General features: G+C 36.4%; 1 protein-coding gene across 14 annotated transcripts in view; it reads right to left on the reverse strand.

Annotated features, from left to right (window-relative positions):
* The window catches only part of MFF (mitochondrial fission factor), a 43,720-nt gene that overhangs the window by 9,029 nt on the left and 19,307 nt on the right, over positions 1–15,384 (reverse strand). For 4 of the 14 annotated variants that reach the window (XM_024740507.1, XM_024740506.1, XM_024740505.1 and 1 more), the window contains 5 exons: positions 11,330–11,488; positions 7,720–7,752; positions 6,144–6,203; positions 2,927–3,011; positions 1,313–2,086 (listed from right to left, as the gene is read on the reverse strand). In XM_024740507.1, the coding sequence (XP_024596275.1) occupies positions 1,955–2,086; positions 2,927–3,011; positions 6,144–6,203; positions 7,720–7,752; positions 11,330–11,488 (469 nt within the window). In that variant the 3' untranslated portion in view covers positions 1,313–1,954. Of the gene's footprint in view, positions 1–316; positions 335–1,227; positions 2,087–2,926; positions 3,012–6,143; positions 6,204–7,719; positions 7,753–11,329; positions 11,489–15,384 lie in introns of those variants that run through there. The other 10 variants (XM_024740502.1, XM_024740501.1, XM_024740500.1 and 7 more) reach the window with 7 other exon arrangements.

Below are 15,384 nucleotides of genomic sequence, written 5' to 3' on the forward strand. Positions count from 1 at the left end.
GTTGCGGCGAGCGGGGGCCCCTCCTCGTTGCGGTGTGCGGGCTTCTCATTGCGGTGGCTTCTCTTGTTGCAGAGCACGGGCTCTAGGCAGGTGAGTATCAGTAGTTGTGGCTTGTGGGCTCAGTAGTTGTGGCTCGCAGGCTCTAGAGCGCAGGCTCAGTAGTGGTGGCACACGGGCTTAGTCACTCCACAGCATGTGGGATCTTCCTGGACCAGGGCTTGTACCCGTGTCCCCTGCACTGGCAGGCGGATTCTCAACCACTGAGCCACCAGGGAAGCCCTTATCCATTGTTTTTTAAATCATTTTTGTAGTTTCAATTATTCACAGAAATTACCTTGAGATATATATATATAAAGATAGAATTAATATAATTAATGACATCATTAGGATATTATAAAAGAAGACTTTCATGGGTAAAAAAAATTGTCACCAAACTCAGGATAAACCCTAGGAATTAAAGAAAAGAATCCTTCCTCCAAGTATTTTTTTTTTTGGAAGGACAGGAGAGAAGCAAGAATAGAACAGTTCAATATACCTACATCTAAGGAATTTCCCCTAATTGCCTTTCTCAAAACTCACTGCCTTGGTAGAAAGATACTGAAGATGTATGGAGAGTACTGCACCTAAGTAAAATTCTATCCACTTCTGAAACAAAAAAAGGAAAAAAAAGTTTGGGAACTAAAGGTTCCCAGCACTTGGTTTCATTGATGCATTTAATCTCATCAGATTTAGTATATCAGCTAAATACAATGGAAAAAGCAACACAACTGAAGGTTTTTTTTTTTTTTTTTGCAGTACGCAGGCCTCTCACTGCTGTGGCCTCTCCCGTTGCGGAGCACAGGCTCCGGACGTGCAAGCTAAGCTGCCATGGCTCACGGGCCTAGCCGCTCCGCGGCATGTGGGATCTTCCCGGACCGGGGCACGAACCCATGTCCCCTGCATTGGCAGGCGGACTCCCAACCACTGCACCACCAAGGAAGCCCAACTGAAGGTATTTTTATCTGAACCACTTTATAGACACTACAAATTACAAAAACAGCTGTAACAAAACCAGTGCCTACCACTACCAGGACAAAGATCTGAAAGGAAGCAAGTGGGTTCTTACTACCTGCCAAGTCATTAATTGCTTTACTTGCTCCAGAGCCGGGAAAACTTAGGTGCATATAAAGAAACATAATATGGAATATAGCTCACAGCACAATATGATGAAATAAAATCTTTTGATACACAAATATAGCTTTGGTTGACAGTTTATTAAATACACTACATTTGTACCTTATTCTGTAGTTTTTTAAATCATTCACACACGGACTCAGTAAAAATGTACTTTATAGAAAACCATCTGCAAAACTAAAATAAAAATAAAAATGCACATTTTGCCCTCATCTTAAACTGCTGAAAATGTTAGGAATTATTTTATTGAAGGTGATACTGAAACATGAGGTGACTTGAGTTTATTAAATCTGACACCAGACCATGACTTCAGTAGTGTTAATGTTGAAATGTGGATGCAAAAATGTCTATTAACTAAACTGTTTAATCTAACAGTGTTTGAGAAACAGGACAATATAAAGTATTATTTTTCCTTTACAGACACTTCTTTAAATCCATTTTCTGTACACTTTTTTCTCTCCCATTCATAGAATTAGCTGTGCAGATTGATGAGGCAAAAACAAAACAAAACAAACAAACTAGGTCCTATTTACAAAACATGCAAAGGGAGAATTTTAAGTAGGTGTTATGGCAGAACTGGTTAAAACTAAATACAGTCGAGTGACAGGACATACCTTTACTTCTGCAAATATAAGTCTTTCCCCCATCCTTTCTGGGAGAAATACATTTTCAGGGTGGGGACTGTAAAACGGCATACAATGCAAAGACAGAAATAAAGAAGTTTGCAAATTCTTTATATTTCCAGCTGTTGAGACAATATTTTTGAGAGTTGAGGTTACCTCTAGCGGCGAAACCAGAGCCAGCTATTAAGCAGCCAGAATGCTACAGTAATTGAATACATGACCATTTCTCTTTTAGCACGTTCTTTGTTCTCCTCTTCCAGAAGTTGTAGACGTCTATTTAGTTTGATTATCTAAGTAAAAAACAACATCAAAAAATGAATAGAAGCTTTAATGCATGACGCAATCAGATTCTTACAAAGTAGTTTAATTTGTAAAAAGAATTATTACAAACATGAAGAGTTTCATTTGGAGCAAAATAAAGAAAGCTATATATAGAAAAAATGTTACCCACGACAGCTTAAATTCACTTAAATTCTCTTCTCTTATGAGCTTCTGTCACTCAGCTTCAGTTTTTCACCTTTAACCTGCTTTAACTGTTTTATGCCTTCTCTGAGTTACTACAAGGATCCCAAAAATTAACCTACTATAGTGGGCCCTGTCACCTGCCACCCTTCAGGACTAAAAGGCTAATTCTCTACCTGTTAGGAGTGTCACTGGTTGACAGCACTGTCCTCGGCTGTTGGTCCCTACTGTGAATAGTTCTGGGCTGAACAACTGTCTTGCCCAAGTTCATGCTCCCTTATGAAGGCAGCATGAATCCACCGACTGGTCTGTGATGGGGTTAAAAGGCCCAGGCCGCCTGCTCCAACTGTGAAGGGTCATCTCAGCTTCAGAGCAATTTATGGATGCACTGGTTTGCTTAAAATGTTAGGATTCTTTGTTATTGGCTAGAATTACATCAATCCATTTTGGTAATACTGCTTTATGCTGATCAAAACATGTAAATAGTGGTTTAATATGTCTTTAATCAAAATGGGAAAGTCAATTATGGTTTAATAAATAGTTTGATAGATAAAATATTTTAATCCATGGGTTCCACTGGACAGAAAATGATAAAATGTTAGGAACTACCACTTTAAATATTATATGAATATAATTTAGGATTATATGATATTTGGTACATTAAATACCTGTCGTCTTAATGAAGCTGCATCTACAACAGTCATGTCATCTGAGGTTCCTTCAATCGTTGTATCTATATGTGAAATGCCATACCTAGCAGATAAGAAATAAAAATATGATTTAATATTAGAATAGAACTAAAAGTACCTGGCAAGTCAAATCATGTAATATATTGTGTAATGCTCAGAGAACTGTTAAAAAGACTGGTATTTAACAGTACAAATTACTAAAATATTTACCAATCTGAACGGGTACTAACAAAGGAAAGGAAAGAGCTTAGCGTAACAACTACCTACAATACTAGGAAGGTGTCCTGAAAGTTTGAGAAAGAGAAGAAACCCTGACTAAAGATATAAATAAGGAGACACTTTTCAACTCAGAGGGATGGGCAGTGTTAAAAAGGATACCTGGCTGAAAAGATTTGAGAGCTGCTGTGCTAGCATATAACGAAATACAATTCTCCCACCATCTGATGTCTATATGTGGTTCCTCAGAAGTCCCTGCTGAGACTCATGGCAGGGAACACAAAGTAAACAAACTCCAGCTGAAAAAGGAAGACTGATCATGTTTTATTTCTCCTACTCTTCTCAGTGCCTCTTCTCTTGCCATTTCCACTCTTCACTTCTTATTTCTAATTACTTATTATCTACTGTGTCTCCAGAGAAGCAATTATAAAATCACCTGAATACATCCTGTCACTACATTCAGATCCAGAATTTAAATACTATAATTAAGAAGTGGTGTATAAAATAATACTGGAAAGCCACTAAGACAAACCTTAGAGAAACATTAAAAAGTATTTCTTGTTCAAATGCAGTTACTTCTAAAGGCACACCGATTTTTAAATGAATGACAATAAACTTCTGAGATACAAATGCACACAAATGCTATTATTCCTCTTTGCCCAGATTTCCACTTTTAAAATATATTTTAATTAAGATACAATTCACATACCATATAATTCACCTCGTATATTTATATCCTTACTATTTGAATCCTGTATGGTTATTTCAGTAAAATGGCACATTAACTTTTCCAAATGAGTGGATTATAAATAAACTGAATTTAAAAGTTACTCCTATGCAATCTACAGAGTTGGCACATAGAGCGTAATATTGATATTTTTAATATTTCAAGCAAGTCCATATTACAAAAAGCATATTACTACACAAACGTGTATGAAGAGAATTATATTTTTCCTCCAGACACGTTAAAGACAAGTCTATTCAGAAAATCCTTTTGTTATAAATGCCACTGAAAATAATTCAAAAATATTTTAATAAATAACGTAAAACAATTTTTAATTGTATAATCCTGCAGTGCCATCATTCTGAATGCTGATTTTAATTACATAGGTTGCAGTTTCAATGATAGATGGTACGTACTGACTTTAGATAATCTAGAACAATCTCTAAATGTTCTTTTTAGGGCTAAATTAACTTGCTTTCTCCTAATCTGCCCCTTCCTTCATGGGAACACAGCAAATATACTGGAATACCACAAGTAACGGCATCAGATGGAGAAGTTAGCTACTAAGTTAGTAGGTGCTAAGAACTATGGCTTTACAAACATCTGAGTTAATTATTCCTTTGAACATTAAGCAGAATTCTTAAACAATTAGTGGAAAACATAAGGGTTGAAGATTCCTCTTCTCTACACTATCCTCAAAATAAAACTCTTCTATTTCTGTGAGGTCATACATGAGATAAATAATTGGGAAAAAAACAACAACATTAGAAGCAATTGCTTCAAAGGTAAAGGGATCCAGACTGAAGAGAGAGAATGAAGTATAACTGAAAGGGACTCCCCACAATTTAGATCCTGAACTAAGGTTTTAAATATCTGTAAAGGAAATCTTCATTTGCTAAGAAATCTAAGGATATGACAAAAGACTTTACTTGTGTAATTTGACTTAAAACTAAAACCTGTATTGATCAGAGCTAAAAACTCTGTAAGAAATCTAAGTCAGATCACTGCCTGAAAATACTTTCACAGAAAAATAAAAGGATCACAAACTTACGAGAAATACACAAGGAAAAACTTAAAACGGACTGAGTTAATATTGTAAAAAGAAGCAGAGTGGAAAGGGACCCCTAAGGACACACTTTTCAATTTTCTAACCTGAATTCAGTATTAATGAGAAACCAGTATTTCCCTCTTTTCTTGCCTAAAAATGAACGTGCCAGCTTGCTTCCTCTCATGATAGAAATAATGCTGCCAGTTTTGTTTGTTTTTTTCTTTTGCGGTACGTGGGCCTCTCACTGTTGTGGCCTCTCCCGTCGCGGAGCACAGGCTCCGGACGCGCAGGCTCAGCGGCCATGGCTCACGGGCCCAGCCGCTCCGCAGCATGTGGGATCTTCCCGGACCGGGGCATGAACCCGCGTCCCCTGCATCTGCAGGCGGACACTCAACCACTGCGTCACCAGGGAAGCCCCTGCTGACAGTTTTAAATCTACTGCTACAGATAATCCATTTCTGCTTAAAATAAATAAAATTGGCTCTGAAAATATTACAGAAATGATATCTGTAAATACTAACCAATTTTTTTTTTTTACCCAAGAAGTTGGGAAATGAGATTTTGGCACCTGAGAACCTTAAAGTATTCGTATGTGCCATTCTATCTGTCCTTCTGCGTGACAGGAAGAAATAACTACTCAGGCTAAGCATATCTGAAAGTGTGAAAGGGACAAAAATAAGAGAGAAAAGCTTAATCAACGGATGACAAAAATTCTTAAAACTAAATTCTCTTTCTAAACATTTAACTTCTCAGGTTACCAATGCTGATTTCCCCCAATTTAGATGACGCTTTACAGACACATTTATCTACACACTGAGAGTGACGTTACAGACAATTAACAACTAAACAGGACGTGCTGCACAGAACCTCAGGCAACAATTAAAATGATGCACATAAAACAAGGTTTAAGACTATTTTTTTCTGTGTTTTAGTATGATCGCCAATAAGCTATTAAAACCATGTTTAAATACCCTGTCTCTGATGTTCCCATGATAATGTATCATAACTATTTTTCTTTATACTCTTTTGGCCAAATGTCATGAATGATTAGACTCACTGTTCTCAGAGAAAAACAGGATGTACTCAGAGAAAAGCTGTAGAGATTCAAGCTATAATATAAAAAGCGTGGCTGCTACATGCATTACGTCCTGCAAACTACACGTTCAGTCAACTCTCTACCCTGGTAATTACAAAGTCTCAAAGTTTACCTGGCGTTGTCATGATGAGGGTTAGAGGTGGCGGCAGCAGACCCACCACGCAACACAGGTCTAAGGCGGGTTTTTGCGGGAGAAGGCACAAGACAGAATCAGGAACCAGAGAGTAACAAGATAAAAGCAAAAATAAGACAAAAATAAGACAAATAAATGTCAAATACGTTTGTATGTTTCAATACAATATATTTCAAACACTTCAAGTATCTTTGTCTCACTGTCCTCCATTTTATGATTTTCATAAGTTTAGTATCTTACAATGTGGTAAAAAACAAAGGGAACCTACGTTTTTCATAACAAAATAGCACCAGCATATAATTTTATTGGTGCTTATATTTTGATTTATGAAATTCAAGACAGAGGACAACTCTGTTCAAAATGTATAATTTCTCTCTTCTAGTTGGAAAAAAAATCACCAGCAACTTTAGAAGCATGCCAAGAACTGGTTAGTAGCACCTGCATCATCATGGTTGCTCATCTGATATCAAAGCTCTATCTCAAAAATTCCAAGAAACTCCCATTTCTCACAATTCCTTGCCTCCCACCTCATTAATTTTGCTTAGTGCCTGATACCTTAATATAGCTGTGTCTCATTCAAACCCTCAGCTCTCAAGAGCAAAACTGCAAGCCTCAGCTCTGGAGCTAAGGAGATCAGGGACATGCTTTGAGGGGCATACTGCAGCACATTACAGGAAGTGCAATCAAATATGTGAGTCTGACCTTGAGACAACCAGAAGCGACATACAGGACTGCTGGAAATGAAGACTAAGGTGCACTGGATTTTCACCGAGTACATACTTTGATTCTAGATGACAATTAGTTCTCTACCTAGGTAAGCAGTAACCTTTCCAATAAATTTTATTTTATTTTTTAAATCAGAAAACAAAAGCTCTATGTGGTCACTGGTCAATTCCCCAAAAAGTAATCAGCAATATTTATAACCAGAGAAAGGAGACTGGGGTATAGAATCCATATAAGGATTTGAAGAATTATTACATTCTATTTTGAATGTCTCCTACTCTACAGACGGATCAGGTTTTGTCTGAATTTAAGTATCAAGACAATTCTTACAGTAAACACTTAGTACCAAATGCACTATTTTTTTCCTGCAAGTTGGCACAGCTGTAGAATTTTGGTTACAATACAAATCACTATTTTATGTCAGGTCAGTTTATACAAGAAAATTTTAATGTTTAGCCTGTATGTTTCCTAAAGGCACTACTGGTGCTTAAAGAAAATTTCCAGAGCCTACAGGATAAGAGACTTTTGGGTCAGATGTTAAGACTTCTATTTTGTTAGCTAAAGAACAGTGAAAAATTACATATGCTTGAGACAGGTTTTCAACTCATCCCATCCTATTAATTAATTTATTCTGTGACATTAGGAAAACTTACCTAACTACAATCCTACACTACATTAACATAAGAAAGGTTAAAAATGAAGCCACTGCTTTGTGTTACCTAAAGCTTTTTTTAAAAAAAAAATCATACATTGCTCAAAAGGAGCTGCCATATTCAACATATTCCACCACAGAGATTTCCCTTTTACAATGCAGAGCCAGAAAATAAGTTACCTTTCACAACGTATTTCATTTTGTCTTCTCACACTGGCAATTGACACATATAATATAAAAGTAAATTAGAGAGGTATTTGGCAAAGTTAGAAACTTCAAGTACCACTTTCTACTCTAACTATGACTTAATACATTAAAAAATCTTTTTAAGTTTGAAAATATGTTTTGTAATTAAAGTGGCAAAAGGGAATGAGATTCAAGGCTCTACAGGTTCCCGCATTAACTTGTATACTGACATTTTTGAATAAATAAATGGTCTGACTTAGTAGAATATATTTCTTTGCTAAAAAAAAAAGGAAACTTCTACAGTAAGTAAATAGTTTGGATGTATCAGGAATTATATGAATATTTTAAAAATTAAAAATTTAAATTTAAAAATGATAAATAACAAACACTGTTTCAACTGCAACTTTGCATTTCTAGGTCTTCCAAGTAATATATTTATATGGATACCTGCAAAAAATATAAATTATTTACATACTGGTTTCTTATTCTTTTCATTCAAAGCTAGTATAATCTGTTAAAGAAATAATCAACTCCCACCCCCCCCTAGACCGCCAGGGAAGTCCCTCAAGCTCCTTCTAAAAGTAAAACTTAAGCATGCTGAACATGACTAATCTGTCAATACTTAAATCATGTTCTTTCATAGGGACTAAGTTTCTTTTTAAAAACGTTAATATTTTGCATTGGTGAGTGAGATATGGAGCTCTAGCAGGTGTCAGAAGACATGAGCATTTCATAACTAGCAAGGACTAAACAGCATTTTAAATCCGGTGCTTGTCCCAGGTGTTTTGGTAAATTTTTGACACCTCAGTTTTCCAAATGCACAGCACTGACCTATGTAAATAAGCTTTTCTAATGTACACCTAGGATTTAACTTTGTTTTCAGATGAACTTGGTTTTAGATCATGTAAGTTCTCAAGATGAGAAAACAAAAATACATAAACCTTTCAACAGTGTCCCTCAAAGTATAAACTAAAAATAGTTCTCATGCCAAACAACTGTGAAAATGCATTATTTTATGATAATAAAACAGGCAGACAGGTTTTTTCTTTCATTCTGCCAAACTTAATTTAACTATACCTAATGTGATGGCTTAAGACCAAAGATAAGATATTGCATTAGCGTTAACAGCCAGGAATAAAAAGCAGAAAGGAAAAAAAATGATGTACAGAGCAAGGAACATAAAAGCACTTAAAACTTTATAAGCAGTATTATTTTATAGTCATGCAAATAGAACATTATCCAAATTTCACATTCCTATTTCTTATATCTGGTAAGTCATGCTAGATAGTTCTCGTAGTAGAAATAAAAATTGATTCGGCACTTACAACTCTGATTAAACCCTGCTGAACATTTGATCATAAGAGATTTCAGTGCAATGGGGAAAAAAAAAACTTTCAGAATTGAAAGCATCCAATAACACTAATGAGAATCTAATCCTCCAGGCTCCAAGGTGTGTATCCAGGAGCAAAGAATTATTAATACAACTACTTTATGAATTTTAAAAATCTCATTTAAGTGAATAAGAAAAGATACTTCCTTCCCAGAAAAGGGAATTTTCGTTATCAATTTATTACAATTAAAAAAGATCACTTAAAGCTCAAAATAGTTTTTTATAAATAAAAGAATACAAAGTAAATTTTATAATTAGTAAGATTTTTGTACTTGTGAGCTTGAGGCAAAATTTTTCCATTAAAGAGTAAAAAAATCCAACTATTTTTCCATATACTGCACTGAACTGTCTATATGTAGGGGGATGGGACAAATAATTTTAACATACTGGGGCTCTGTCATCTAGCTATTATTTAATCTATATAGGATTTATAAACATCTTTCTCATTCAGATATTTTCACTATAATAGCATTTGATATGATGTAATTTGACCTAATAATCCAGTCTCTTCTAAGGACCTATTTTAATTAAAAAGTTAAAGAGGATACCTGGTGAAGAATAAATCTATGTTAAGGAAGGAGGAGAAAACAGGGCTTTGGAAATATTAGTCAGGTGCCAGGTACTTTATATTCAATATCTTTTTAAGGATCTCCCATGACACTAAACAAAGAATTTGAGCCCATTATCCCTATATCTTAAATAAAAGCAGAGGAGGGGGGAAGATTCCTCATAAGAATCCAGAAAACTAGGTTAATATTAGTATTACCCTTCTTTTTTAAAAATAGATGAAGAAAATGAGGCCCAGAGAAGCTAAGCAATTCACCCAAGGCCATCATGTAGCTATAGCTGTTCAGTGGGGTGGATCAAGATTAAATCTGACCCCCTCCCTTGATCCATGTTTTTTCTTCTGAACCATGATGCTTCTTACAGGCTCCAAATATTCTAAGATAGTCCTTGAAGCTTCAAAGAGGTAAGAGGGACTCTAAACCTTTGGGGAGGGATATATATATATATATATATATATATATATATATATACACACACACACATATATACACACACACCCACACATGCATACACACCTATACATGAATACATATGTCCATAGATGTATATATAATTTTCCCCCTGCCATGAGTTTTCTCTTTTATGCTCTTTCTGGTACAGCTTTAAGTCCTTGGACCCACACGTATGGGAGCCCTGGGAAGGGTCAGAAACACTAGTCGAGCAGCAGGAGGTGAAACACCTGGGGCTTACGTGAGGGTCAAAAGCACTTAATAAGAAAAAGTTTGTTCAGAGCAAGTCATAAGACGTATCAGTTCCTAAAGCAAGAAAAAAGGTTTACTGAAGGGCCAGCTAAATTTATTGGGAATTCTTCAAAATGCAAAATTAACAGTCTAAAAAAATGATCATGAAAATTCAAACACTGACTTACAGAGTTACTACATAAAATGTTTAGAGTTGAAGTGAAACTGACTGTACCTTCCTCATACTATGCCAAAAAAACTCCCAAATTCCATCTTTTTAAAACACCATCTAGTAATGAAGCAAGGAGAAAAAAGTATTTGAAATAATGGCAAAAAATTTATTTGAATGAACAAGTCTAAGTATACACTACTAATGATTTTACTTGGAGATGTTGGAGAGTTAGATACGCTATCCATACTGAAAAAAATCAGCATTAAAAAGACAGCAGCACCTGGGATTTTCAGTACAGGTGTGGAAATCCCTAGTTAAGAAGAAAGAAAAAAAACGTCCTGGCAGCTACACTGATATCATCTTCTCAGATTTGCTTCCTAATCCAACCACATTAGTAACATACATGAGTGAATCAAAAGACTTACTGAAGAAAAGGAGCACAGTTCAGTCCAACATCACACACTCAATCCAAAAGTACCCCTCAGCATATCCAAAAATGGAATCAGGTACTTAAAAACAGGTCAACAAAGTCTTGGGGAAAAAACCATTATACTTCCCGTGTATAATTAGTTATTAACTGAATTCCCTCCCTGACTGAAGAGAAGCTAACAGAACCTTGTGAAATGTGAATTTTGGACAATAATTTCAAATTAAAAGAAAGCAAAGCAAGCTGTTTTAAACCGCTGCATCTGAGAAAGAGACAAAGGCGCGAACATAAAAGGAAGACACCACACTCCACTCATGAGGAGCCGAAAGACAGGCGGTAAAGTTGGCGCGAATCACAGGGCCGATCACCTGCGGCTTTCATCCAGCACATCCAGGATCTGCTGGCAAGCCCTACGAGTGGAAGACTGGATAAGCGACAAAATGCCACGAGCGGAGGAAGGATTAGCTCCATCTTCAGGTAGCATACGGGGAGGACAAACCCGAACCTGTTGTGGCGATGGTGTCACACTGTTTACACAAGCACAGCAAATGAAGAGAAAAACACTCAAGTCAGATTTGTATAAAACTTCAGCTCAGCAGTTTCCCCAAAAACTCATATTTTAAGAATTATCATTTTCTTGCCCATTTTTCCCACCCTTCATTTTCCCCCAAAAGAGTCAAGCCAAAGAAGTTAATAAACATATTAAATTGCTTTAAAAAACAGGCTACCATGCAGCATCTGTAACTGTGGCTTTAAACATCAAATTAAACAAACTGAATATGAAAGAACAACTTTAACAGGGAAGAGAACTACGGCAAGGAGTATATTCAACCCCCAGCTTTGGAGAAGCGGCATTCTTTGCTTTGTGTGTATATTCCAAATCAGTAAACCAAGCCTCTAACAAACAACACTGCACTGCAACTTATGGATGGGCAGGACAGTCAGATAGAGAATTCTGGTATATAGGCGTCAAGGTTTACACACATGAATCCAAAGTGATTCCATGAAAATGCCATTTCAAATACTTCACAAAGACAATGAAGCAATCTGAGTTTATGACGAGTAAATTTAAAGATGAATTAAAGTTTCAGAAAGCTAACAAAAGCATTTTGATTACTTAGTTACATTAAAGCATATGTTCCCTAGCTAAATGACTAAAACATAAAACTACTCCCAATTCTGTGAATACAATGAAAAGGTAAGGATGGATGTTAAACAGCTATTTCTGGGTTGCTCAGTGACAGTGATCTTAACCATTCTTTCACACGTGAGTTGCGATTCACAATTTCTTTGGCTCCCCTGACAGCACCTCCTAAAAGCTGAGAGCATTTGAATGAAGCAATTTTACAATTCTAACCTGAACTCTTTACTTTCAGAGGCCTGTCTAACGTTAGAGCATGATCAGCCATATGAGGTATCTAACTGATATATGGACTTGGCATCTGGTTTGTTGTAAGAGGTTTTGTTACAAGAGGACTATGGGAGGTGGGCTCAATATTTTTTCTCAGTGTCAGGGCAAGAACGCCTTAGACTAAACCTCATCCTTGTGTATTCTGCACGAAAGGGTGAAAGTGGAGCAGACAGTGAACAACTGAAAAGATTAAAGATTTTATTTTGATTTGTGTAAATCTTTTCTAACTTAACATGTATTTGTTTGGTAACCACAAAATAAGTGCAATAATGTTTGAAGGGGTAACTATCGACTAATATTATTCCGAGTCCCAGAAAATTAAAAACAAAATCTTCTCCACAATTTTGCGAATAACTTTCAATGTCTTGATGATCCAAAGTGAGAAGTACAATAAACATGAAAACCATGTTTTCCAAAGACTACTTAAAAGACAAAGATTTAAGCCAAATCTTGGCATACTGAGAAATTAATCTGTCAGGGCTGATTCACCACAGGAATTAGGCCTAATCGTGTCAAGATAAATGCAATTTTTCAGACGCAGGCTCATGGATGGTTACCTTAAACATCTGTCCACAGACTAGGAATCTTCTGTAGTATATATAACGTATCAACAACAGTATATATATATAGCTTATCAACTGACCCACGGTACTTGGCAAAAACCCACCCTGGGTATCCAAGAAGAGTAAGAGAATCAGTATATCTGGGACTCATAGTCTAGGTACTAGCCTTGCACTCATAATTCTCTTTAGGCAGCATGGAGAAAACCTGAAGCTCTTGCTCTCTGTGAGAAACCAGACTGAATTCATGTTAGAAAAGTGTCACCAGAGGCAGGAATGGAGTGGCCAGTTCTGCGTCAACATAAACAGGCAATCCATCTTACACTCTTCTTGATAGCAGTGCCAACATACCTGGATAAATTTATACTTAAGCAAGTTTTAAAAGACTAATCAGTACAATATCTATTGATATAATTAAAGCATTTGTCTTCGTATTTTGGGGCTAAATTGAACACTTCACATATCACTTTGTACTAGTAAATAAATTAGCTACATACATATTAAAGTCTATAATGATCAATATTTAGAATTATAATCTTACAGCAAAAACGCCGACAAACTGAATCCAAATCCATGAAAAAAGTTTGATGCATTTTTGCCCATTAAAATTTAAAAGGAAAGAAGGCTTCCTTTTTTTTTTTCGGTATGCGGGCTCTCTCCCTTTTGTGGCCTCTCCCGTTGCGGAGCACAGGCTCCAGACGCACAGGCTCAGTGGCCATGGCTCACCGGCCCAGCCGCTCCGCGGCATGTGGGATCTTCCCAGACCGGGGCACGAACCCGTGTCCCCTGCATCGGCAGGCGGACTCTCAACCACTGCGCCACCGGGGAAGCCCAGAAGGCTTCCTTTGATAGAACTCATTTTGTCAGAAATAAGCAGTAGGAATTGTTTATTTAAGTTCTAAAAGTACAAGTTTTTCCTGTCCCTGCACAGGAAAATCAGGTAATCTAGAATAAATTATTTTCAGATTAATTGCAAGGAATTCTTAACACGGAATGCACAGACGACTGAGTTTTAAAAACAGTCTATAAGATCACTTTCAATTCTAAGATTCTATGATCACATAAAACTGGAATATGGTATTAAATGGAAAAAAATCCTACATGGTCGGTAATTGTAACTTAATAAGAAAACATGTTTATGAAGAAAGATAAAAGTTAAATTAAGTCTTCATCAATACTAGTAAAGATATTTCATCAAAGACTAATATCAAAAACATATTTGGACTTCAGGTTGTTTCTGAAAAGAAATTAGTTTCAAAGATTTAGTAAGAAATCTGACTTTTCATTAATGTACATGGCAATCTTTCATAAACAGCAAAAACAGAGTAGGAAGCATTTTATACAACACTTTAGGCAGTGTACATATAGATTAAATGCCCTTGATTGTTAATATTTATTTCTATCTACAGATGAACTGAATGACTAAATCATAAGATGACCATAGTTCACCCGAATTAGAAGAAACAGTCTAGCAATTCTTTTTTCTTCAAGCTTTAAGCAGTCTTGCAAGTCTCTTTACAAATAAAAAAATTTTAACTCAGCCATAAAAAGGAACGAAACTGGGTCATTTGTAGAGATGTGGATGGATCTAGAGACTGTCATACAGAGTGAAGTAAGTCAGAAAGAGAAAAACAAATATCGCATATTAACGCATATATGTGGAACCTAGAAAAATGGTACAGATGAACCGGTTTGCAGGGCAGATATTGAGACACAGATGTAGAGAACAAACGTATGGACACCACGTGGGGAAAGTGGCAGGGGTGGTGGTGGTGGTGTGATGAATTGGGAGACTGGGATTGACGTGTATACACTGATGTGTATAAAATGGATGACTAATAAGAACCTGCAGTATAAAAAAATAAATAAAATAAAATTCAAAAAAAAAATTGAGATCGAAAAAGAATAAGCCCCACTTTAGCAACTGGTCTGACGCTAGCTGGGATGTCCAGCACTGGCATCAACTGTGACAGGAAAACAGTTCAGAGTTGAGTTTCATCTCTGTCCACGCATCCACCCAACCAAACTGGACTGACTTTTTGGTTTTTTTGTTTGTTTGTTTTGACGCATGAACTATTGTGAAAAATTAAAAAGTAAACATATTGCGAAGGCACTGAGATTATTTAAGCAGATGGTATATTAGTAATTTAATAAAAATGCATGTTGATGATAAATTGATCCTAGTAATGTTATAAAACAGCAAAATCTGTTTTATCTCTTTCTTTCATAAAAGATAAGGACATTTTCAGGCTTCCCTGGTGGCACAGTGGTTGAGAGTCCACCTGCCGGTGCAGGGGACACGGGTTCGTGCCCCGGTCCGGGAATATCTCACATGCCGCGGAGCGGCTGGGCCCGTGAGCCATGGCTGCTGAGCCTGCACGTCCGGAGCCGCCTGTGCTCCGCAATGGGAGAGGCCCATGTATCGCAAAAAAAAAAAAAAAAAAAAAAAAAA

Source organism: Neophocaena asiaeorientalis, unplaced genomic scaffold (genome assembly GCF_003031525.2).
Source record: "Neophocaena asiaeorientalis asiaeorientalis breed wild unplaced genomic scaffold, Neophocaena_asiaeorientalis_V1.1 scaffold388, whole genome shotgun sequence".
Classification (NCBI taxonomy): Eukaryota; Metazoa; Chordata; class Mammalia; order Artiodactyla; family Phocoenidae; genus Neophocaena; species Neophocaena asiaeorientalis.